Raw genomic sequence first — 25,862 nt, 5'->3', positions numbered from 1 at the left:
TAAAAGTTTATGGTAGCTTATGTACAAGTGATCATGATTTGATCACATTTATGATGTGCTATAATATAACTAATATACATATGTGCGCGCGCACACACACACACACACACACACAGTTGGTGCTTTAATAGGGCCAATTTCACAAAGCTGAAAACAATTATGAACCAAATCAATTGGAAGGAAGAATTTAAAATCAGAAAAATGTGAATGATAATTGGGAATCATTTAAGACTGTCTTACTAGTTGCCCCAAAATCTACAGTCAATGAAGAAGGCCATAATCGTTAAAAACTGATCTGTTTATAGGGGAAGTGAAGGCTATAAAAATTTTAAAAAATAATATATAACAAAATGGAAGAAAGGGGAAGTTGATAGTAATGAATATAAGTCAGAAGTTAGGAGCTGTAGAAAAATAAGGGAAGCAAAGCAACGCAAGAAGAAATCTATATCCAGCAGAGTAAGGGCAATGAGAAGTTTTTAAAATATATTAAGAACAAAAAGAATCATGACAATGGTATTGGTCATTACTAGATGGAAATGGTAGAATTATCAATAATAATGCAAAACAAGGCAGAAGCATTCAATAAATATTTCTATTCTGTAGTTGGAGAAAAACAGATGATATAGTCTCATCATATGGTAATAACACTCTTTCCATTCCACTAATATCTCTAAAGGGTGTTAAATAGCAGCTACTGAAGTTAAACATTTTGAAATCAACAGGTCCAGATAACTTGCACCCAAGAGTTTTAAAAGAGCTGATTGAGAAGCTTGCTGGACAATTACCGTCAATTTTCAGTAAGTCTTGGAGAACTGGGGCAATTCCATGACAAGGGTTCAGTACCAGGCGATTTATGTGATACCAAAAACCTGTTCCTGAGGCACAGTGTCTGACTGGGTCCCAAAAGGACCCTGTTTTGGGCCTTGTGCTATCTTAACGTCAGAGACTAGAGGGGATTTGTGGTTCTTTGAGGAAGGGCCTGGTGAAGGAGACATACGCCTCTTCTCTCTGTGGTCTTTCCTCCCTGTCACTCAGGCAAGGACAACATATCTTTGGAAGTAGGAACTTAAGCCCTATAGGTACAGGAGCCGCAACTTTTACATGAGTGTTCAGCACTTTCTGCCTCAGGCATCCCAGTGTTTGAGAAGAGATGCACTGTTTTCTCCAAAAGAAACATTTTTTTCTTAAGGGAACCCAGAGAGCTAGGGAGTCTCAATTAAAAGATTTACAGATGGCACATTTCTCTAATGTGCCCCTCAGCAAGACACAGTAGGTATCTGGTATGCCCATCATTTAAAGGCATTACACTTTTGTGTTCAGTGACTGAGCCCAGTACCAGAAGTAACTCACAGGCAAAATAAAGGAGCAACTTTCCTTGTAAAAGCAAGAAAGTAATTTCTTGATAACATTTCCTAACACTAATTATTAAGTACCTACCTATTTACAATTGTTTACACAAGGAATAGACTGCAGGGTGAGTGAGACAAGGCCACTGAAAATTTGCATTTCTAGTCACGGGCAGTGAGAATGAACTATGGGACGGTTGGGGTCATCTCACCCTTTATACCCTCAGTTAGAGGCATGAGAATACTCAGGGTACAGGTGTGGTCCCCCAATAGCCACTGTTAGCCAGAATAATCTGAACTCAAGTGTTTTGTTGGTATGCATGTGCCTAGAGGAACATATATGGACAAGGCACTCGAAGAACCACCTGAAGTTCCAGAAAGTATCAGTGCAGCAATATCTCCTGTACCTACCCTTCTGGCTGAAGATGATGGGAGCCAGGTGTCGAGAAGTGCCTGCCCCCTGTGTGTATGAGTCCTTAGACTTAAGACACAATTAGTTCCTCAGAATTGCGCTGTAAGTTGAAATGTAAGGCAAAACCACTTTTCCCATAGGAATCAATGATATGAAGGGGGGGACTGGTTCCCGAACCAAGGCTTGATACACTATTTTCACCACAGTAACCCAGATTTTTGTACTAAATGAATTATAGATGACTTATGTTGCAACATCAATGTATTTACTGGACACTATTTTGTAAATAGCATTCAGATAAACATATAAACTCACATAGGCTGCTCAGAATGCCAGCAACACAGGCTCAGAAAGCCAGGGAGAATGGCACACATGCTGAGCCTCAGCCAATCACAGTTCAAGCTTTCTCATTGGCTCCCGGCCCCGGGCACTGCCAATCAAAAACAAGCAGCAACCCTACACGGCAACAAGCTACCCTCCTGCCTCGAAGCCAATCAGAAGCGACCCCTTCCAGCTCCATACCACTATAACGCAACCAGGAAGTGACTTCAAGCGAACTTTATGCAATTCGAGCATTGTAAGGGCAAAACAAGCGTCGTAGGGACGAAATGGGCAGTCAATTGAAAAGCGTCGTAAGTGGCATCCAACGTAAGTCCGAGGACTTCCTGTATTCCTATACTGAGACAGGCCCTGTTGTAGTAATGCTAGCTATTTGGACTAGGAGGACTTGGACCTATTCCCTGATCTAGATTTCTCTCTGGTGTTTGAGTGAAGGTAATACAAAGGGAGTCCATTTGTGGTATCTTTTGGTGGGTAGGAGCTTGTGGGAGATGAGTATGATTTTTTTAGATTCTCTCTCTCTCTCCCCCCACACACACTTTTTTTGTTTGTTTGTTTCCTTTCCCCTTTGGGATCATCCCTGGAGGACAGAGTTCTTCTCTCAGCTGGAGATCCCTGTTGGATCATGGTTGTGGTGGTCAGTTTATGAAATGGTGTTCCTCATTATTTAATACGTAATTTCAGAGGCAGTGATGGGTCTTGTAGTGATATTTCCCTACAAGACCCCAGGTCTTACCCTTGGGAGAAATGGTAACCCAAAAGAACATCTGATTTCTTGCCCAGTGACTCAGTAACTGATTTAAGGATGTGGGCTGAGACACTGGTGCTTTTCCATCAAGGTGCACTGGACATGGGAATTCAAAGTGATTTTCAAATTTGTTGAAAAAAGTCTTTGGTCAGTGAGGAGGGTACAGTTTGCTGAGTCTCAAGAGCTGAAGGAATAATCTGACCTAACAGAGATGTCCCTAGTGGAGTCCCAGCAGATATGGGGTATGAGACCCCAATAAACCTCCCAGGCTCTGAGCCTCTTCCTGGGCTGACAGCATTTGCAGCAGAGCTCCCACTCTGCAACTCAAGAGGGATTTTAACAAGAGTTGGAGCCTGATGAAAACAAAACCTGTCCGGCAGAAATCTGCCAGGAAAGCCTATTAAATTTTGGCCCTTGCATCAGTCAATAGACAAGAGTCAAACATTGCCCTTTTTATATTTTAAAATATCTATGCAATGAGATTGCACAGGCATAATGAAAGGCAAAATAGTTTAACAGGAAACTTAAATTAGGATTTTAATATCTGAGACTAACATTTAAAAGAATATAAAATGTATCCCAGACACTCACCGTCACATGAAATGGCAACGTAATTTGCCAGGTCATCTGCCACTTGATGCAACACGTTTCTGTCCATCATAAAGCCAGAAAGAATCCAATATTCTACGACAGTTCCAAGAATTCCAGTTAGCAGTATAGCTACTTCATCTTTGAAGACCTAAAACAGAATGTGCAGTATTTGTAGAATAAACGTATGAAATACCGAAAAAAAAAACCAAATAAAAAAGATAATGGGTTGGTAACAACAGTAACAACAAAGATCCACTCCGCTGACAATTAACTTTCTCAAATACTTTACTTTCTCCAGCTCCAGTGCTAACTCTTGCAAGGTAGATTAATATGATTAACATGCCATTAATTACAAGTCAATTGAAGACTCAGAAGAAAGTGCTTTACAGTATTTAAAAACAAACACATGCAAAATGAGATCAATACTTAAAGTCACACACAAAAGAGGTGGTGTCAAGTCTGGGTTTAAACGCATGATTTCAAGTTGTGCATTTACTTCAATTAAGCTGCTTATTTACTTTTATAGAAATCTTCCTCCCTTGTCGCCCATTAAAATTATTTTTTTCAAAGGTATCATCAAATATAAGTTTAAAGCTAAATTATGACTGACCAGACATGGGTTTGCTAGAGGCAGGTGAAGATGTAAGGAGGTCCTTTGCTCCGCAGAACACAAGTGCAGGAGACAGGCAAACTCTCCCTACTAGCATTTTGGAATGGGGAACTTTCTTAATACTGCCAATAATTTTCTGAGACCAAAGTCTGGTTGAGGATCAAATTAATATTAAAAACAATTCTCTTAGCAGAACTGGAAAGCACCAATGACTGAGAAAGTACGAGTTTCATAAATCAGATGGAGATTTATGAAAGAATAATGGAGACTATGGCACAAATCAGACTTAAGGTATCTCTAAACCAACACACACACTCACACTCAATATATCTAATACACAGGGACAGCCTCCACTTAGAACACAGTAAAATGAAGAAAAACTAATACTTTACTTAAGATGGAGTGAGAAATTTTATTTTAAAAAAAGAGCGAGGAAGGTAGAATTGAGGAAATTAGTTGGCCAGGGGAAGGGTAAAAAAGAGTGGCACACTTTTTCCCCGCCTGTTATACGTATTTTATTACATAAGTAAAAAAAATATTTTAAATATTCCTAAGAGAGTCAGGAATAGAAAGCAGGAAAGATTAACAGAATTTAAATTTGTTTTGTTATAATTCACTTTTAAGAGCCAGTGGTGTGCAAACTTTTCCAGTCACACCCCCTCTTACCGTTAATGGAATCTGTCTGTATGCCACTCCCTCCCCGCCCACTGTGGGGGCTGGCCCAGGCCCTGCTGTGTGCCCCCGTCCCCCTCAATGTTCCTCCTGAGGGGCCCAGGCCCTTAGGGGATGCGTCCCATAGTTTGTGGACCACTGAGATAAGCAAAATTACTGCAAAGAGATTAAGTGATTTGCCCAAGATCACATAAGTAGTCTAGGAATAGAACCAGATATTTGGAGTCCTTCTCCTGTTCCTCAGCCAACTCTCCATCCTACTCGTTCCCTGATTTTTCTTTCTGGCAAAGGTTGCAGGTATCTTGAAGTGTAAGAGGGGAAAGCAGCTGCTTATAGAGCAAAATGCCACTCACCTGCCTAAATTGATGGGGCCAGCAATGAAAGGGGACAGCCCCAGCTGTGAGGGAGACTCTCGCTGATGAGGGACACCAGGTAGTTTCTCCCACCTCCCCTTGGAGTCTCTAGCGCCCACTGGCCAGTTGGGGTGGGGGAAGGGTGCTGATTGGCCAGCTTTCCCACCACTCTAGGGATTTAATCTAGAGCAGAGATCACATGGAGCCTCTTTTGGCACTGTTCCAGAAACCTGCTTATAAAGCATATGTTAATGGTGTTCTACAAAACAGATAGCAAAGAGCTGCAGAGCAATTTGGCAGATGCACAAATTGCAGCTACAACTCCTCCACAATTAAGTATCTCACCTCTGTCCACTGCCAAGGAAAGCCTACTGTATTCTCAAATTCTTGACAATGAAATTTACTGCTGTGATGTCAGCTGGCAGGACTGGCATACATTCAGTTGGCTGACGTGATAAAACAACATTTGCATAAACTAAGCACTTCTGTTTAGTTAATGATTTGAAGAGAATGCTTCAATGCTATATTGAAGAAAATGATATCCTAACCCACTAAAAGTAATGCCTATGAAAATGCATGAAATTATTTTAAATGAAAATTGCCAAAAAATAGCAAGTGAGATACTGGATCCTAGTAGTGATATATACTTTAAAGAGTATGTGTATAAAAAAAGTCTCAGTTAACTTCCACATTAAATATAGAAATTACTATCATGCGTGGCAACAATCACTGTGCAACTATATAGCTCCTATTTATTAACCATAATAGAAAACTTCAAACAAAAGTATTAAAATAATCTATACTGCTATTGTACAGCTCTACTATGCTTCCTAAACATTTTAACCCTTGCATTTTTACATAGTCCTTTTGCAGCTTAGTGAACTATTTTGATGAGCAGTTTTAGCATATAATTGAAGGCAAGAATCTTATACATGATGAAGAGACCTTTTATCAATAATGATTTTGGTATTTAAAAATAAACGATGGCTTTGTAAATCTGAGTGTTTCTTAAATGTTCAAATGAGTGTTGAAATGGCAAACACCTTTGTGAAATGCATACTTGCAAATATTAGCTAAAAGCAAAGCTCCTAGTATTCCTAATATCATTGTTTTGTAAATGATACACTTTATGTACCAACCTGAATTAAACTGATTACCAATACAGGAAGCTATTTGAGTATAGAATATTTATATTAATGGGGAAATAATTACACAGTGCTCAGGCAGTTCCCTCAACCAACTCACGAAGACAAGAATCATCATCTCGCCAAAAATTGTTTTGAAGAAGCAACTTCTTTAATAACTATTTAAGTTAAAGCCTCTCTAAGAATTATTTAATATTAAAAAACTTTTGCAAACTAAAAAACATTTATATAAAAGCATAGGAGTGCTTGGACTTTTTGGAGGCAGAATTTTGTTTCCTGTTAAACCCTAATGAAACTGAAAACACTCTCAGAAAATGGACTGAACAGAGAGCTAAAACACTAAATGTAAAGATGTTCTAAGAATCTCCTGTCAAAGACAAAGGAAATATAACTGTCAAGAAAGAATTACAACCCCAATACATATATAATTAACAAACTACATATTCTTAAAAAGAAGATGCTCCTAAGGACAACCCATAAAGATACTGAGCCAATGAAAGGACCACAGCCAATTCTGATTCTAAACAAGCCTGAACGTAGCATATTTTCCTACGATCTCGTGAAAGAAGTGTAAAAACTCCGAAGTGAGCACTTCTCACATGCCCTCTCCTACCCTGCTCAAACACAGCACTCAACAGAACTCATTCTGTCCATCTCTACAAGCAAGCTACCACAGACAACTAAGAAAAACAGAGAAGACACGAAGACACCAACCTAAGGAAAACCTGCCCACAAACTTCAACATGGATTTGCAAGAGAAAGTTACTGAGGGTATATGTCTACACTGCAGCATAAGCCTGGGCTCAGACTCAGGCTTAAGCCCATCCCCTCTTCCTCTATATACAAATCTCTCAGACTTGGTCTTGGACCTAGGGTCCTAGGACCCTGCGGGATGGAGGGTCCAAGTCCCAGTCAAGCCAGGATCCAGGGTTCAAGCCCTATTGCTGTGCAGTTTAGATGCGCCCCACCCTCCTGAGTCGACTCCTAGGAGTCTGACATACGTAGCCCACAATACCATAGGCCAACTTTCTTTGTCCTCTCTATTGCAAGAATCGCCAAATACTGCAGGGAAACAGAAGTAACCTTCCTTGGTGTAGTGCAGCAGCTCGTTGAGTCAGCATTTAACCCTTCTATTGCCTTCTGAACACCAAGCTGCAAAAACACCAGACCCTTCTGTGTTTGCAAAGATGACTGCACAGCAGCTTCACAGTGATGGACGCACATCTAGATTTTGGTAAATCTCTGGCATGAGGCCAGCTAAACAATGGACTTTACTGAGTAAGAGTACCTGGAATGACCACGCATAGCAGCAAATAGCAAAGAAGCTGGCAGCTTTACAAATTTACCGGACCGGTGACCAATGCAGGGAGTGGATTAAGCAGCTCAAGACTGAGTACAGGAAAACCAGGGACCTGAACTGCATCTTGGGCAACTTGCTGACAAGCCTGTTTTATGAGGAATTTGATCGGGTGCTGGGCACTGTACCAAATGCAGAGTCAGCAGTGGTGCATGATGACCTGCTCAGCCCTACTGGCCCCAGATTCCAGCATGGGGACTAACGAGAGCTAGAATCAGGCACGAGTGAGGACATTGAAGTGACTCTGTCGCTGAAACCAGTCTCAAGCGAGGCTTTGCAGAAGGAGTAGCAGCACATCGTTGGGGCCATACTTGGAGGAGCTTCTTGATAATCCCCTGAAGAACAGCCTGTCATAGACATGGAAGGGACAGAAGCCATCCCAGAGCCTAGTAAATTTCTGGCTCTATTTTAATGTTCATTAATATAGGAATGGGAGGGATTTCCATTCTATGAATCAATGCAAAAAATATTATAAGCCTGGGCTAGTAGCATGGGGGGCGGGGAGAAGAGAGAGAGGTTAGGAGGATGGCTGTGGAGTTCTGTGTATTTCTGTGCAATCATAACAGGCTAAGCTAACACAGCAGCATGTTGATTCCCTCATGAATTCTGACCCAGTCCCAGGTACTGATAGTTGCAAAATGTTCCTGGAGCAGGAACTCCAGATAGGTATTCACATTTCAGGGAAGGGCATATTTTCCAGGGATACCCCAGTAGCTGATCAGCCTACTCTACTCATAGATACGCTGTTCAGTCCCTGTATGTTTGAATACTTCAGCTGCAAACACTGATGGTTTCCCACCAGCAGCTTGGAAGAACATCTCCCTTTGCCAATTGGGCACCACAGAAAAAACAGTTACCTGCTGTGACGTTCTGTACCTCGGGGGGATACTCTGCACTCCCATGTTCATCCTTATAATATGATTGTGTGGTATCCAATGCAAAGTTTGTCATGTCAGGTGTCTTCAGAAGGCTCATGATGCACTGAGCATTGTTGTTATAGTAATTGTTATAGTAATGTTATAGGTTGTAATTTCATGTATATAGTTATGAGGCTGAAAATGTGTCCTTATGGCTTAAAACAGGCCCAGGCAAAACTCTCCAAGAGCAGAGGGGCAGTTCACACCTCATCAGGGCATGTATGGGACAAACCCAGCCCAGCCTCACAGGAACAAAGGACACTGGCCTAGGCATTAACAAAGGATTTGTTGGACTCAGTGAACCTCCTGCCCCCCTTCCTTTGGTCAGTTTGGGACTGCAATGAAGTAATGCTCACCTGACTCTGAAGGGGGGAGGGGACAAAGCCAAGAGGGAAGAAAGAACATGATAAAAGGGAGAGACGTTTGCCATACTCTTCCTCTCTCTTCCACCTACATCTACAGACACTACACCAAGCGACTGAAGTGCTGATCAAAGGGGAAAGCCTGGCTGAAGAGCAAACAGCCAGCCTGTGGTGAGAAGCATCTAAGTTTCTAAGGGCACTGAAAGTGTTAAGATCAGCTCAGAATGTGCTTTGCTTTTATTTCATTTGACCAAATCCGAATGGTTATGCTTTGACTTAAAATCACTTAAAATCGGTTTGTTTATTCTACCTGAAACAGTGTGTTTGGTTTGAAGCATGTCAGACTCCCCTTGGGATAACAAGCCTGGTACATATCAATTTCTTTGTTAAATTGACAAACTCATATAAGCTTGCAGCATCCAGCGGGCATAAATGGACACTGCAAGGCAGAGGTTCCTAGGGTTGTGTCTGGGACCGGAGATATTGGCTTGTATGATTCGGTTGTACAATCCAAGGAGCAGTTTGCATGCGAGGATTGGATGGACCTAGCAGATCATCGGTCCAGATAACACCAGGGGAATGTCACACCTACCTTTCGTAATTGTTGTTCTTCGAGATGTGTTGCTCATGTCCATTCCAAATAGGAATGTTGGAAGGTTTTCCCCCTAGTGGTACTCGTCGGCTCGGCTGTGGATCCCCTGGAGTTGCGCCTTCATGGCGATGTATATAGGCCCCTGCCTACCCGCCATCTCTTCAGTTCTTTCTTGCCAGATACTCCAACAGATTAGAGGTAGGTGAGTCTTGGAATAGACATAAGCAACACGTCTGTAAGAACAGTTACGAAAGGTAGCTAACCATTTTTTCTTCTTCGAGTGATTGCTCATGTTGATTCTAAGTAGGTGACTCCCAAGCAATCCCCTGGAGGAGGGGTCGGAGTTGCAGACTGTAGCACAGCTCTACCAAATGCAGCATCATCTCTAACCTGCTGTGAAATGGTGTAGTGTAACATAAGTGTGAATAGATGAGAACGTCGCCAACCTGCAGCTATCCTGAACTGGGACCTGCACCAGGAATGCTGCAGACGAAGCTTGCACTCTCCTGGAGTGCGCTGTTAATGCTGGGGCCGGTTTCTTTGCTAGGACATAGCACGCCCTGATAAAAGCCATGATCCATGAAGAAATCCTTTGGGATGACACCAGGAGCCCTTTCATTCGCTCAGCAATTGCGATGAAGAGCTATGTCAACTTTCAAAACATCTTTGTCTGCTCAATGTAAACGGCTAACACCTGTCTGACATCCAGGGAATGGAGCATGCGTTCTCGATTAGTGGCATCTGGCTTAAGGAAGAACACTGGCAGAAAAAATGTCCTGATTCATGTGAAACTGCAAAGTCACCTTTTGGACAAAAGCTGGATGCAGCCGCAACTGTACCTTGTCTTTGTAAAACACAGTATAAAAGGGGGCTCAGACATCAGGGCCTTGAACTCAGATACCCTCCTAGCCGAAGTTACAGCCACGAGGAATGCCTCCTTCCAAGAGAGGTAAAGGAGAGAGCATATCACTAGGAGCTCAAAGGGAGGGCCCATCAGTCTCGAGAGCACCAGACTGAGATCCCACGGGGAAATCAGCTGTCTCACTTGAGGGTACAGTCTGTCTAGCCCCTTGAGGAAGCGGCCAACTATAGGGATAGCAAATACTGAACGACCCGTTGAGCCTGTATTGAAAGCCAAAATCGCAGCCAGGTGCACTCTTATTGACTATACCGCTAGCCCCTGCTGCTTTAAGTGAAGTAAATAGTCCAGGATGAAGGGAATCAAGGATTGTAATGGAGCAGAGTTCTTCTGAAAAGACCAAATTGAAAATCTCTTCCATTTAGCCAGATAAGTGGCGTGAGTGGAAGGTTTTCTGCTGCCAAGGAGAACCTCCCTAACCAAGTCGGAGCATGAAAGTTCTAACAGGTTCAGCCATGGAGTGCCCAAGGGTTGGTCCTGGGTCTGTTTTTGTTCCATATCTTCATTAATGATCTGGAGGATGGCGTGGATTGCAGCCTCAGCAAGTTTGCAGATGACACTAAATTGGGAGAAGTGGTAGCTACGCTGGAGGGTAGGGATAGGATACAGAGGGACCTAGACAAATTAGAGGATTGGGCCAAAAGAAATCTGATGAGGTTGGACAAGTGCAGAGTCCTGCACTTAGGATGGAAGAATCCCATGCACTGCTACAGACTAGGGACCTAGTGGCTAGGCAGCAGTTCTGCAGAAAAGGACCTAGGGGTTACAATGGATGAGAAGCTGGATATGAGTCAACTGCGTGCCCTTGTTGCCAAGAAGGCTAATGGCATTTTGGGCTGTATAAGTAGGAGCATTGCCAGAAGATCGAGGGACATGATCATTCCCCTCTATTTGGCATTGGTGAGGCCTCATCTGGAGTACTGTGTCCAGTTTTGGGCCCCACACAGAAGGATTTTGAAAAATTGGAAAGAGTCCAGCGGAGGGCAACAAAAATGATTAGGGGGCTGGAGCACATGACTTATGAGGAGAGGCTGAGGGACCTGGGATTGTTTAGTCTGCAGAAGAGAAGAATGAGGGGGGATTTGGTAGCTACTTTCAACTACCTGAAAGGGGGTTCCAAAGAGGATGGATCTAGACAGTTCTCAGTGGTAGCAGATGACAGAACAAGGAGTAATGGTCTCAAGTTGCAGCGGGGGAGGTTTAGGTTGGATATTAGGAAAAACTTTTTCACTAGGAGGGTGGTGGAATCTCCTTCCTTAGATGTTTTTAAGGTCAGGCTTGACAAAGCTCTGGCTGGGATGATTTAGTTGGGGGTTGGTCCTGCTTTGAGCAGGGGGTTGGACTAGATGACCTCCTGAGGTCCCTTCCAAACCTGATATTTTATGATTTTATGATTTATGATTCCAAGCTGTGAGGTGGAGAGATTCTAGGTTGGGGTGATGGAGGCAACAGTGGTCCTGCGTGAACAAGTCTGGAACCAGGGGCAGAGTTATAGGCGTATCCACCGACAGATCCAGCAGCGTGGTGAACCAGTGCTGACGTGGCCACGCTGGTGCTATCAAGATTAACAACACCTTCTCCCATCAGACCTTGAGGAGAAATTTGTGGATGAGCGGGAAAGGCGGTCATGCATACAGCAGGCACCCTTTCCAGGGCAGCGAGCGAGCCTGGACTGTGATTCAGGAAGGAACAGAACTGCTGACACTTCCTGTTGTGTCGTGTCGCGAACAGGTCTATCTGGGGAGATCCCCACCTTTGGAAAATGTTGATCACGACATCCGGGCAAAGAGACCACTCTTGGCCGTGAAAAGACCTGCTGAGGCAACTGGCCAGTTCGTTCTGCAAATCCAGAAGTTAAGAGGCCTCTAATTGTATCGAGTAGGTGATGCAGAAATCCCACAGCTTGAGGGCTTCCTGACACAGGGGAAAGGAGCGAGCACCACCCTGTCTGTTTATATAGACCATTGCTGTGGTATTGTCTGTCAATACGAATACACATCTGCCCTGAAGATGGGTTTGAAACATCTGGCAAGCAAGGTGCACCGCACGCAGCTCCCTGATGTGCTGTGAAAGTTCTGCCTGGGACCAGAGACCTTGTGTCCTGAGTTCGCATAGGTGCATTCCCCATACCATCGCTGACGCATCTGTGACTAGTAACAGTGATGGCTAAGGTTTGGAGAAGGGTATTCTTGCACATACTGCTTGTGGGTCAAGCCACCGCTGGAGGTGGTTGAGAAACTAAGGTGTGAGAGTGACCAGTCTGTCTAGGTGATTTTGATTCGGTCTGTAAACTTGGACTAGCCAAGCCTGAAGGGGATGTAACTGCAGCCTGGAATGCTGTACCACATAAGTGCAAGGAGCCATATGCCTGAGCAATTTTGGGCAATTCCATGCCATCGCAATGGGGAATCTTCTGAGATCCTCTTTGATGGCATTCATGGCAAGGAAATAAGCTTCCAGAAGAAAAGCCTGGGCCTGAGTGGAGTCTAGGAGAGCTCTATCCTCTGAGTGGGGGTACGGTTGACTTTGCCACATTCAGAATGAGGCCGCACCCATGGAAGGTCATGCGCACCAGGCTCACATGGTCCTCTACTTGGGTCCGAGATCAGCCTTTGATTAGCCAGTTGTCCAGGTATGGGAATACTTGCTCCTGTGGTTTCCGTAGGAAGGCTGCCATGACCGACTTGCACTTGGTGAACATCCGAGGGACCACCCAGAGGCCATAGGGGAGGATAGTGAGTGTTGTTGACCACTAATCGAAGGAACCATTTGTGGGACGGGAAGGATGCATCCTTCAAGTCAAGGGCGGCATACCATTCTCCCAGATCCAGGGAAGGAATGACGGAAGCCAGGGCGATCATGCAGAACTTCAATTTCTTTATGAATCTGTTGAGGTTTCACAGGTCTAAAATAGGCCTGAGCCCACCCTTGGCCTTGAGGATTAGGAAATAACAGGAGTAGAATCCCCTGCCTCTGAACTCCAGAGGGACCTCCTCTATCACTCCGAGTTGTAGAAGCGTTTGCATGTCCAGTACTAGAAGTTTCTCATGAGAAGGGTCCCTGAAGAGGGTTGGGGAGAGTGGGAAGGCAGGAGGGAACAGAATTGGAGAGAATATCCCAATTCTACCATGCTCAAGACCCATCAGTTTGAGGTTATTTGAGGCCAAGCATGGTAGAAATGGGATAGATGATTCACCAAGTGGGGCAGGGGGAGGGAAGGATCCAGGATTTGGACTGGTGCTTCGCCCCCGAGCGCACCTTAAAAAATTTTTGTTAGATGCTGGAGACTGCCTCGCCGAGCTTTGGCCCCGGTTAGAGGAGGACTGTGGAGGCCTCGCCTATTACTCCTACCCAGTTTCCTGCTGTAATCTTTTCTCAGCTGAGAGGGGTAGAAGCGAGGCGGGGGCTGAGGCTTAAAATGCTTCCTCTGCAGGGCTGGCGTATGGAGCCCCAGTGACTTTAATGCTGCTCTAGAGTCTTTTAGACTATGGAGCATAGAGTCCGCCTGCTCTGTGAACAGACCCGAGCCATCGAAGGGCAAATCCTGAATGGTCTACTGGACATCAGGTGGGAGGCCCAAGACTTGCAGTCACGAGCTCCTTCGCATAACAATGGCAGTGGACATAGTGCGGATGGCTGAGTCCGACGAGTCCAATGCAGCCTGCAAGGAGGTCCTTGCAATAGTCTTGTCTTCCTCGAGGATGGCCCCAAAGTCAGAGTGGGAGTCCGTTGGAAGTAGCTCCTTAAACCTGGACAGAGAGTTCTAAGAATTAAAGTTATAGTGGCTAAGGACTGCTTGTTACAGTGGCTAAGGACCTTGGAGGGTACAAAGTACTTCCTTTCCACCCACTTAGCGGTGAGAGGAATGGAGGCAAGAGTTTGCCAGATGTTCTTGATGGTGTTACAAATGGTCTTGATCAAGGGCAAGGCCACCCTTTTAGGACCTTCTGGCATCAGAATGTCCACCATGGGATCAGTCTCTTCAGACACCTGTAGGCCCAGATTTTGAGCTACTCTTCTGAGCAGCTCTTGATGGGCCCTATTATCCATGGCCGGCAGAGGCAGATGAGGCTGCTACTGCCTCGTCTGGGGAGGAAGCCCTTATTGGCACGGGGTCCTCCTGACCCTCTAATTCGTGGAGGTCCTCCCATGCTGAAACACCCTGCATGGTGGCAGGTTTGGCGCCGGCGTGGGCACTGGACTCCAATCCCCACAGAGGTTCCCTCATCATTGAGGAAGATGGGGAGACCTCATGTGTCCAAGGCAACTGATAGGGACCTGGAGCTCAGCCCCTGGGATTGATGGTATGCTCATGGGATCCAGAAAGGCCACTGTGTGGGCACCTGCCACTACAGTGGCCAGGGCATCATGGGGACTTGGTGTCCTTCACGCCTCGAATGCTGAGAGCGGTGCCGGCTCCTCCTTCAGACATACGATTCTGGCTCTGACCCCGAAGAGGAGTCTGACCTTAGAGACCACAGCGGTGCCATGCAGAACAGTGCCAGAGAGCGGTGCCAAGGTGAGGGTAACCAATACCGCAGCATGGCTGGTTTGCCCTTGGAGAGCACGGCCCCTCTGTGTGGTGCCGGTGCTGTCGTTGTCGGGGACTGCAGGGCTGCCATCTCTATGAGGTCCCTGGTGGCCTCAAACGCGTCTGGGACAGATGGCAGTTCCAGCTCCCCTATTTGGCAGTCCCGTGCCAGAGAGTCCAACGGGTCCGGACTCAACTATTTAGAGTGCAAAAGGAAAGTTCGCTAGGAGATCGCTTGCCTGAAGCAAGAGAGCGAGAGAAGTACCTCCAACGACCATCATGGGTGGTAAGAAGGAACTGAAGAGGTGGCAGGGTCCTATATACGCCACCATGAAGACATGACTCAAGGGTGCTCCACGGCCGACCTGATGTGTACTGCTAAGGGGAAAATCATCTGACAACTGTGCATGCAGAGCGCACACACCTACTTGGAATTGACATGAGCAACCACTCGAAGAACAACTGTTATGTTCTCCAAAATGTGTAGGGCCTGAAGTGACAGAAAAAGCTTTTGTAGCATGGCCACTGATGCCCCACCCCCACAAACCCAAGTCTGCAATTTTTAGAAAACAAAGAACATCTTTGAATTTTTAACTTACCATTGTCTTTGAACTTCTTTCACTGTGATTAACCAGGCTGTGTCCAGGGAGCTTCTGTGATAGGAAGCATCCCTCTCACACTACATTGAAGTACAGTTTGGAAAAGTACTATTTTATGTCCTTGAAATTCCAGGAGGATTTTTTTCTGTGCTCCTACCCTGAGCTATACCAGAAAATAACCCTCAGTGTCTTGTCCTATTCCAGGCTCCTCAACCTCTACTGGCTGCAGTACCTCCACAGCTCACTCACATTGTAGCAGAAGCCTGGGCCAACATACCTCCATGGACCGTTCCAAGAGGAAGCCTTTCCATGATGAACTTCTGGTTGAACTTATGGGCAGTGCCAAAAAACAGAGGGCCATATGGCTAGAAGGAAGGCATGGTGAGAGGCAAGAGGAAAACCTCAGCCTGGTTGCATAGCTTGAGGACAGGGTTTCAGCGTGGGAGCAGGCACTTGCTTCGGAGTTCCTGGAACAGGAACAGCAGCTAAGAGAGGAGGACAGAGCTCAGCAGAAAGAATTGTTTGATATTACTAATGGCTACAAGAGTACCGGCTCCTGCTGCATCACCCACACCATGGCCTGAGCCCCCTACAGGGTATCCCTATGATGCAGTCCAGAAACAGCTTGGAAAACTCCATGGCTGGGTGGCTACTCAGGTTAGAAAATGCTTCATGTAGGGTTAACAATCAGTGTAGACACTCAAGCCCGGGGTTCTCTAATCAGGGGTCAGATGACAAGTCCCACTAGCCCTGGACTCACATTGCAGTATAGATATACTCTAGGGCTACGTCTATACTACCCGCCTGAATCGGCGGGTAGAAATCGATCTCTCGGGATCGAATTATCGCGTCTCGTCGGGACGCGACATTCGATCCCCAAATCGACGCTTGTACTCCACCAGCGGAGGTAGGAGTAAGCGCTGTCGACGGGGGAGCCGCGGAGGTCGATTTGCCGCCGTCCTCACAGCGGGGTAAGTCGGCTCCAATATGTCGAATTCAGCTACGCTATATGCGTAGCTGAATTTGCGTATCTTAAATCAACCCCCCCCCCCATAGTGAGGACGTAGCCTGAGACACAACCAAATGATTAGATTTAAAACTCTTGTAATAATTTGTTGGGATATGCAAATATTGTAAACTAAAATACCAAGTTTATCCAGTTAATCTCCAAAAGGTTGGCCTACGTTCCTGGAGAGGAGACAGACCTAAACATTGGTAACAGAAAAATAGTGGGACTTAATTGGATTTAAGATTCTTAATATTCCATTTATTGGCCTAGCTTAAGAAAGCTTCTTTTCTAAGTAAACTCACTTAAATGGATGATTTAGTTGGGGATTGGTCCTGCTTTGAGAAGGGGGCTGGACTAGATGACCTCCTGAGGTCTCTTCCAACCCTGATATTCTATGATTCTATGAAATATTTTCTTTGATTTTGTAGGGTTTAACTATGATTGCTTAATTCATATATCTATAAACTGGTTATTAATAACAACCAGACAGTTCTCACCAATCCTCCCCATACCGAAGTTTATGGAGAGAAGGGGAATTCTGCTCCCTGTTTGCTAAGCTCAACACTCCAAATTTTCCTTCTGCATCTCTAAAACAAAGAAATAGAAAAGAGAGGCACAGCTAGCTATGTACCGATGGGGAGGATTTGCTCCTGACGGTATTTCTTTTGAACTGATCTTTTCATCTATCTGGACAAAGTTTGGTACCCAAGTTTTGCAGACAATAGCTCAAAACTGAAAGCACAGAAAGGGATAATAGTGAGCTTTGCACATATCAGGGAGCAAGTTATTCATACAAGATTACTAACAAAACATTTTTTCTAGATCTTATTTTTGTTAAAAATGTGAGGCAAAGAAATTAAATGCACAGCTAAGGAATGAGGGCTATTTAAAAAAAAGCAAAGCAAAGCAAAAACATCACAACATGGTAGCTTGTCAGGGAACAATATAATATAACTGCATTTTAAGACCAGATTTCACATCTGCTGGGATGTTATACAATGTAGCGTATAAAATGAAAGTTGAACAGCAATGGGAACCTTGTTTTTGTGGAAAAGGACAACTGATACTTTAGGTTTAAGTCTATTGCAGACTTCGGTGTATGTTTGATACTACAGTTCAGTCTTGTCAAAAGTTTGCAGTTTCTTTTTAATCCATACACCTTATACTGTAGTCTACTTGTCCTCAAGTGAATATTGTACTTACGGAAGAAACAATGCAATTTGCAACACTGTATAGTTTAAAAAGTTGGAATTTTTGAACAGAAGAAAGGGCAAGATTAAAAAAAGAAAGTGGGTACCTACATTTAAGCTCCAGAATTTACACTTAGGAACCTAAAAGAATGGTTTGATTTTCAAGCAGTATTGAATTCCCACTGAAAGTCAACTGGACAATTGCTTTCTTGGTGCTCAGAAAAAAAAAATCATGCCACTTGTTTAAACTGGTAATATGGATTTAGAAACCTAAATCTAGGCACCTGAAATATATGTATGTTTATGTATATATCTTGACTATGGATAAAGACAATACTTTATTTCTGCATGGCTTGTTTCGCCATCTCTCAAAAACAGTAGGTGGACTGGCTAAAATTAAAGTAGCCTGAGCAAAGCTTTCAATGTGTTTAAACCCCTCTGTCTTCTTCACACTATACAAAACAATCAGGTAGTACATTGGAAATGTTTTTCTTTCTTTGTGCTAGTGCTGAAAAGATGTGTGTTGCCTATGTATTCTATACTTCCACAATAATTTTTAAAGAACGGTGACGAGTTTGTACTTTTGTATGGGAACTGAATAGTCAAAGACACTTCAGAAAGGCTTTAGCAAGGGCGGGGGCAGGGGTGGTATAGACTAGAGGACAGCCAGTTTCAGTTCAGGTCACGGTCCTGCTGGCCAGCATGCCATGGAACAGCAGTTATGTTGTCTTCCATTCTGTTTGGATGAAAAAGAACTAGAGAAGGCACCAAAGGAAATTCAAGGGATTGGGAAGAAAACTGGTGAGTTCATAGAAAAAGTTTCAGGTTAAAAAAGGTGTATAAAACAACAAAACCCCATTTGTTTCATTAGTTCTATCCTTCAGACAATTTTTACTGAATACAATTTTTTCTAAAAAGTACTTTTCATTGTAAAATAAGATAATTAACTCATTGGGTTACAGTTTATTTGATAAGGCGTCCTAACCTTATGTTCCTACTGACTGTAGTAACACCTGCTGGTAAAGGCATATGAACATCTGAATGCAACCAGAAAACCACTCATGACTCTATTACATTTCCTCTTTACAGATCAATATACGAGAACCGTATAGAGCAGTTCATTTCCTTTTGTGGAGCAAAAGTCAGCATGCTTCACAACAAAAGGCAGATGTAACAAGCAGCTTTGATACTTGAATGTAGTTTCTCAGAAAGGAGTGAAGAAATAAATGCTTTTAAAAAAATACATTGACCTTCATTATTTATTTTTTTTATAGAAAATGAATCCTACTCACATCATTTGTTTTGAACTTTTCTCTATAGGAATGTATGACCCAATCTACCAGAATATTTATATGTTTGGTAAAAAGCAGAGAGGTTTCATTTCCCAACCAAAAGGTCTTCAGAAGAACTGTCTGTGGCATAACTTGCAGAAGCTGTGAATTGGCCCCTTCACATAATCTATACAAGAAAAAGAAAAAGTGAACAAAACCTAAAGCTTTATGCCAATTTGATTACTATAGTTACTAGACAGATAACACGTCTCCTGTCAAAACATAAAAAGGTTTGGTAATTTTTAAGCACAGAAAGCTCATACACTATTTTTGATGAATAATATATGTAAAATAATGACAGCCAAAGTGAAGGAACTCAAATGTTGTGTTAATATTATATAAATATAATTACAGTTGGAACAAAAGGAAAATTTTTACTTTATAAGGCAATCATACATACATCTATTCATTTACATTGATTAGGGAGGATGAGAGATAATACAAGTGCTTACAGATTAAAAAAGACAACAACATGTATGTTGTATGTTCAAGGTCTTTCACATTAAGAATTTGTGAGACAATGAAAAAAAAATCTAAGACCTGCAAAGTTACAAACTCACCCCCTTATGAAACAAAATTAAACACCTATCCACACACATAACATAGTGGGAAAATAATATGTAAAAAATTAGAAGTCTCCATACTAACATCCAGGCAGAATATTCTTTTAACATAATGAAAGCTAGTTATAAACAGGCAAAGAAATGAGAGATTTCAGAGGAAACATTTAGCAAGTGCATGGCCAAATACTACTTTCAAACCTCTATGAGGACAGCATCCCATTTCAGAGACAGCAAGTATAGTAAAGACAGGGTACAATTCCATTGTGGATTGAGAAATGGGTTTGAATTTTTAAACAGAAGAAGAAAGTAAAGTATTCTCCTATAAAACTTACCTTCTGGTTAAAGCCTGTACTTCAGCTTTCACTAAATTAAAGAAAAACTTGAGTAATGTTTTGTGAACCACCCTCTGTTCACTTATTTTTTCTGAAACAGAGACTGCATGACAAAAGCTTTTGCAGTAAAGGCAAGATCTGAAAAATAAAGTACCAGAAATTCTTTAAGTTTCAAATGATCTACTGACTAATCAATGCACGAGGCAATTCTGACATTTTAGTTCCAAATTTGCAATAATATACTTGTGAAGTTTTGTAAATGCAATCAAATCAGCAGTTCAGAAATAATCATAATTAATAAAATGACAAAACATAGTGACCCCATTACTGGTGGGGATTCTTTAACTTGGTCAAAACTTTGCTCAGGATGAAACTTGGCATATACAATACACCTCTACCTCGATAGAACGCTGTCCTCGGGAGCCAAAAAATCTTACGTTATAGGTGAAACCGCGTTATATCGAACTTGCTTTGATCCACCGGAGTGCGCAGCCCCGCCCCGCCCGCCCTGGAGCACTGCTTTACCGCGTTATATCCAAATTTGTGTTATATCGGGTCACGTTATATCGAGTTAGAGGTGTATCAATTTAGGAGGGAATTTCTCTATGTCCAGATTAAAAACAAAAATGAAGAATGTTAGTTATTTGCGTACAAAGGTTGAACTTCACCAGTGTACAGAGGGACAATGCAAGGCACTACTCACGTCAGTTCTATTCTGAAGAACTAAGTAGAATTTAAGTAATGCATAAGCCTTGTGCTGGCCCAGTGCACAGAGTGAGTTCTACTCAAATTAATTTTTACTTAAAGGACATTAACTTGTGTTTCTTATATATTGTAAGTAAATGTATATTTTCATACCAATACCACTAATGATTTAAGGCCAGATTTTCAGCAATATTTAATATATATATTCTGTGCTGGCATGTTCACTGATTAGGTGTTTGATCTCATGTGTTATTTTGGGGAGAGGGGATGTTTTAATTAAAGGTGCATGTTATAGTGTGAGGTAAATTATTGTTGCATTTAGCACATTTCCTTGTGCACTGAAGAAGGAAGGGAATTCCTTGTGAGGGGCAGAGTTCTTGTATTTAATAGAACATTTATAAAAAGATTTATAAAAATCTTTAATTCCAAAAGATTTCCTAGCACTTTGGAAACCACAGCATGTGCCTGTAAACCTTTACTCATATGAGTAAGAGTTTCCATGATGAGATCCTATTTGCATATCATTTTAGCCACACCTTGATGAAACATCATAATTTAACAACATGATAAACTATTTTAAGAGCAAGAGCAGAACATCTTTTCTAGTTTACATTTTTGGAGGAATTTGACATTGGCATTGGCATACCCTTGATATATCCAGCACTGATTCATTTTGTATTTTTCTACAATTGCCTTCTGCCAAAGGTCTGAAGAGCATTATCAACAATTATATCCCCAAATCTCAGATATTTTTTAGCATCTGAACATTAATGGGTTTATTTCTTGTTTCTTTTTTTAAATTAAAACCTCATTAGCTTAAGTTTCCTACATTGAATTGTATAAGCCACCTATTATCCCAACGTCTATGTCTGTTGATGTCATTCTGAGTTTGAGTGCCTTCCTTCCCTGTTCAGGATGGTTTGACAATAAGCCTTCTTAGAACAGTGCTTTGCAAAGCATTCCTATACAAAATTACAGATTCAACTTTTTCCTCTCCACTCACCCTGGAAAAGTTACCTCTGGTCATGAGCAAGTGGCTTTTTCAAGCCCTGCACATAACATATGGCTTTTAAATTCAAGGAGTTGCCTTCTCCTCTTCATCCACCCACAAAAAAATAAATCACACAGCCATCTCTTTTCTACCCATCATCAGGATAATCATTTTAGTTTTCAACTATTTTCTCTGTCTGTACTTGAAAGTATGATGTATCAGCTTTCAAATGCTAGTATTAAATTATTTGACTGAGAGGTAGGAAAACATGAACACATCAAGGACTCCCTACATAACCAGTGCCTTTGTGTGCTACGAAGTTAAGGCACCAGCACCTGGCAGCTCAAGCTCTTATGGCTTGCCACAGTGACTTGGCTCCCCACACCAGGCCTGCTGCAGAGTTCCTGTCTACCTACGCATAATCTTTCCAACTCAAGTCTGCAATACAACCCCACCTTACCTCTGTCCCCCACACTGCTATTCACCCTCCTGGTAGCTCCCCACACAGTGCACTAGGAAGGTAAGAAGGCTATGAATATACAACATTCATGTCTTCCCTGCAAACCTCTGGAAGAGGTTTCCACACTACCCAGTTGTAGCCTTGGTGGATGGGTTGTGTGTTTGATTGTGATGTAGAGGAACTGGGTATGTGCATTATGACTGGCTATAAGTTAGGAAGTATGAGGGAGTTTGCTGGGGAGAGAAGTGTGCATTTGGATAGTATGATGACTGGCTATTAAGACAAATGATAAAGGCTGCTTTGGACTGGTGATTTCATTGAACTTTAATAATGTAGGAACATGCATTTTAATGACCTTCCTTGTAAGTGAATGGAGTTTGTATGTGAGTGTAACAACAGTTTATACTTACAATTGTTTCAGAATATGGAAGGATGTATTTAAACAAAAAAACCCTATAAGCATTTCTATACTGGTCAACATTGCCATATTAAAGTACTTCAATGTTAAACTAGAGAAGATATCACACAGTGATGAACTGAGGTGCAGTCACTCTTTCCAGAGATGGAATTAATCAGTTTCTGTTCACAAAAGTCAGAAACAGAAATTCTCCTTCTATCAGGTGGAAGCACCCAAAAGGAAGCTGTCCTGAGTCTTGTGTTTGTATAGTGAATAATTAGGACCAATGCACAAGTCTGCAAATTTCATGCTTAAAATCAAAATACAACATGAAACTGCATATTTGACAAGATAAGATTTATACTGTTTTATTTGCAGCAAAATAGATATACAAAACCCAGTAGTAATATACATTGATCTAGATTGTCAAAAGCCACATAATATACAAATAATTATGCTCAAACATTTAATATAGAAATGCAAAGAAGGGGAGAAACAATAAATGTATGATTTTTTTCTCTATAGTGACAACCATTTTCAGTGAACTCAGATTAATTGAAATTTATAATAAAAGTTCTGAAGTGTACAAATGCTATTCTAGGTATAGAAAACCTTCACTTATAATGAACTAATTAGAGTACATTGAAAAAGTGACTTCCATATAATAGGGCTTCCCTTTATATGTAAATTCTATCATTTTTAACTAAGGAGACCTTTTTATGAAAAAGTGTGATATTAATTGTTTTCGCTTAGCTATGCTTTTAGAGAGAGAGAGAAGCCCCCAAAACAAGAGAACATACAAACAAACAAAAAAAACCTTTCCAACTGCTTCTTACCTCACAAGCATCTCTAGCAGAGACCATGTTCCTCTCATGCAAATAGGACACTGAAGAAATCCCAGATAATATCTTAACATGGAAGACTTCCAAGGAGGATCAAGTTGAAGAAGAATATACAAGATGTGAAAAAATTTAGCAGAGAATACTGCGTCTGTATTTCCCTGTTTTAAAAATAAGAAATAAATATTGGGTCTGTAGTGGCCAAAGACTTAATAGTGAAGAACTTTTGTGTTAGTCATACTCATCCTAAACTCAAACTCATTCAAAACTCAAATTCACTGATGACAAATGTTAGCTTAATATTGTGTGGGAAACTGAGGGGGAGGAATACAAGATGCAAAATATTGTAATTTGCACAGAAAAGGAAAAAAATAAGTGTAACTTGCCCCAAAAATGGTATTCAGCTCCGATATTAACTCATTTATACCAGTGAATTTCATCTCTTACAGGGTTGGGAATGATGCAGTGTAAGTCTGTATGCAGCTGCTTTATATACACCCTCCTGCTCGTTGCCTTGCCGGCAACTACCAATTCAGACCCGTGTGTGCGCGCAAGTCACACTCATTTTGCAGAATCACAATACCAAAACAGTGCAAGTTACATTATTTGCTTAATCCTGTTCCTGACCAATTTACAATTCGTTCCAATTCTGACCGGTTTCCTACAAATTATCTTTATGCTATTCAGAGAGCCCAAGATTTCTACTGCTGCCAACCAAAATGACTTGCATTGCATTTGATAAGGATAATTTATGGTTTGACTTAAGAGTTGATAAATACATATGATTTTGGCATTGTCTAGACAAGATTTTTTTTAAGTGGGCTCAATATCTATGGCTAATTTATGCAAAATTACAGAAGATCCTGCTGTTTCTCAAAGTACTGGAAAGCTTCAACCTCACTGCTTACTCTTCCTTTCTGTAACTGTTTTTACATTTACATATAATGACAGTATTTAACAATAAGATGGGTACTACATTAATAGGGCTAATGAAAAATACTATTTGGTTTCCGATTATTTTCAATTATTTAAATAAACTGTACTGGAGAAAAAATTGAGAGTGAGTGCAAGTGCACACTCAAGCATTTCACTTTTATCCATGGATGTCCTCTATGGTCTTTGAGTGGTTATCCTAATATATACTATAGTCTCAGTTGATACAAACATGTAACTTACTATAATTTGTTACCTGCATACATATAGATAGTACAGTCCTAAATTAGGTAATATTGACAGTATGAAAAAGATCATATTTATTTGCTCGTTCTGAATGAATAATTTTCTGTCTTGCATGGTATGCTGGGATTTTACTGTTTCAACAATATATTGACAGTATATTCTGGTGAAGTAGTGGTTAAGGGAACATTGGTTAAAGAAATCATGGATGAAGACACTCTTTTTTAAAACATACCATTGGTATCTGACTAAGACCACGTTTTTTACATTCCCTCCCCCAGTTTAATACTGCGAAAGACCAAGCCTTTAGTTCTCACCTGTAGCATATGCCCTAGAAGAGAATGAAGAAGCTGCACAGGAGGGATGAAGTATTTTTGAGTAGCAGCAAGTTCTGTGATTACATCAGTAAAGAAATGTCCTTCTACTAGTCCTTCAAGTATACACAATATACCTTTGGAGAGGTCAATATTTTTAACCTAGGAATGGCAAATATTTGTGAATAACTGCATAGAAAGAATGGTTGAATAAAAGATTTATAAACAGTTCTATCTTAAAAGAAAAATGAGAACCAACTAAAAGTTCAGTCCCTTTAGATACAAAAAGGAAACATTTATGAATCTTTATACAAAATTTCTTTAGCCAAAAGGTATGTATATACTTTTGTTCATCATATAACAAGGTAAGAAATTGTTTTAAGATATAGAAAACAACAGTTCTAATTTAAAGTAATTACTAATTTATAGTGCGATCCACTGATATCTTCTGCAAGGGCCTCACTGCTCCTAACCCCTACTGATTTGAACTCCCACTAAAAGCACTCCGTACCTTGCAGGATATGCTTATCATCTCAGGAGATGGAGTCATAATATATTATTATTTAAGCCCCAGCAATTTAACTGTACTTACTCTCTAAGGTCTCGTCTACACTGGCACTGGTATGTAGGGTATGCGTAGTTACATGCTGCAGTGAAGTGCAGGCAGTGTCCACACTGCAGTGTGTAGCTACACGTGCCAGTGAAAGGGGGGGAAAGCAGTGGGAAGCAGACGGAACCCTTCCCCACCGCAAGGAACTGCTCCAGCACCAGGATGCTATACTGCTAAAAACAGTAGTGCAGATGGAGGAGGCACTGCTTGGGCATGTAGAAAGTCATGTAGGATATATACCCTCAGGTTCTGATGTGTTTTTATTTGCCTAAGCAGTGTCTCACGGTCTACACTGTATTTATACCTGTGCTCGGGGTGTACAGAATCTACTGTACATGCCGCTGTAAGTGTAGACATAGTCTAAGCGTATATACTGTAGGAAGTCTTCGCTCTGTTGGGTGTGCCTTCTGAGAGCTTGGTAGAAAACTATCACAGAATAAAATTTCTAAAGC

The 25,862-nt window shown here is 41.9% G+C and overlaps 1 protein-coding gene across 2 annotated transcripts in view; it reads right to left on the bottom strand.

Moving 5' to 3' along the window:
- The window catches only part of SLF1 (SMC5-SMC6 complex localization factor 1), an 82,817-nt gene that overhangs the window by 30,311 nt on the left and 26,644 nt on the right, over positions 1–25,862 (bottom strand). For both annotated transcript variants that reach the window (XM_024206889.2, XM_026649173.2), the window contains exons 8-12: positions 24,804–24,962; positions 23,308–23,471; positions 19,919–20,056; positions 18,985–19,150; positions 3,437–3,584 (exon numbers count right to left, since the gene is read on the bottom strand). In XM_024206889.2, the coding sequence (XP_024062657.1) occupies positions 3,437–3,584; positions 18,985–19,150; positions 19,919–20,056; positions 23,308–23,471; positions 24,804–24,962 (775 nt within the window). The remainder of the gene's footprint in view (positions 1–3,436; positions 3,585–18,984; positions 19,151–19,918; positions 20,057–23,307; positions 23,472–24,803; positions 24,963–25,862) is intronic.

The sequence above is a fragment of the Terrapene carolina genome, unplaced genomic scaffold (assembly GCF_002925995.2).
Source record: "Terrapene carolina triunguis isolate 2854851 unplaced genomic scaffold, T_m_triunguis-2.0 Scaffold69, whole genome shotgun sequence".
Lineage (NCBI taxonomy): Eukaryota > Metazoa > Chordata > Testudines > Emydidae > Terrapene > Terrapene triunguis.
Note: the sequence above shows the minus strand (reverse complement) of the source record. Positions and strands in the feature narration are given on the sequence as shown.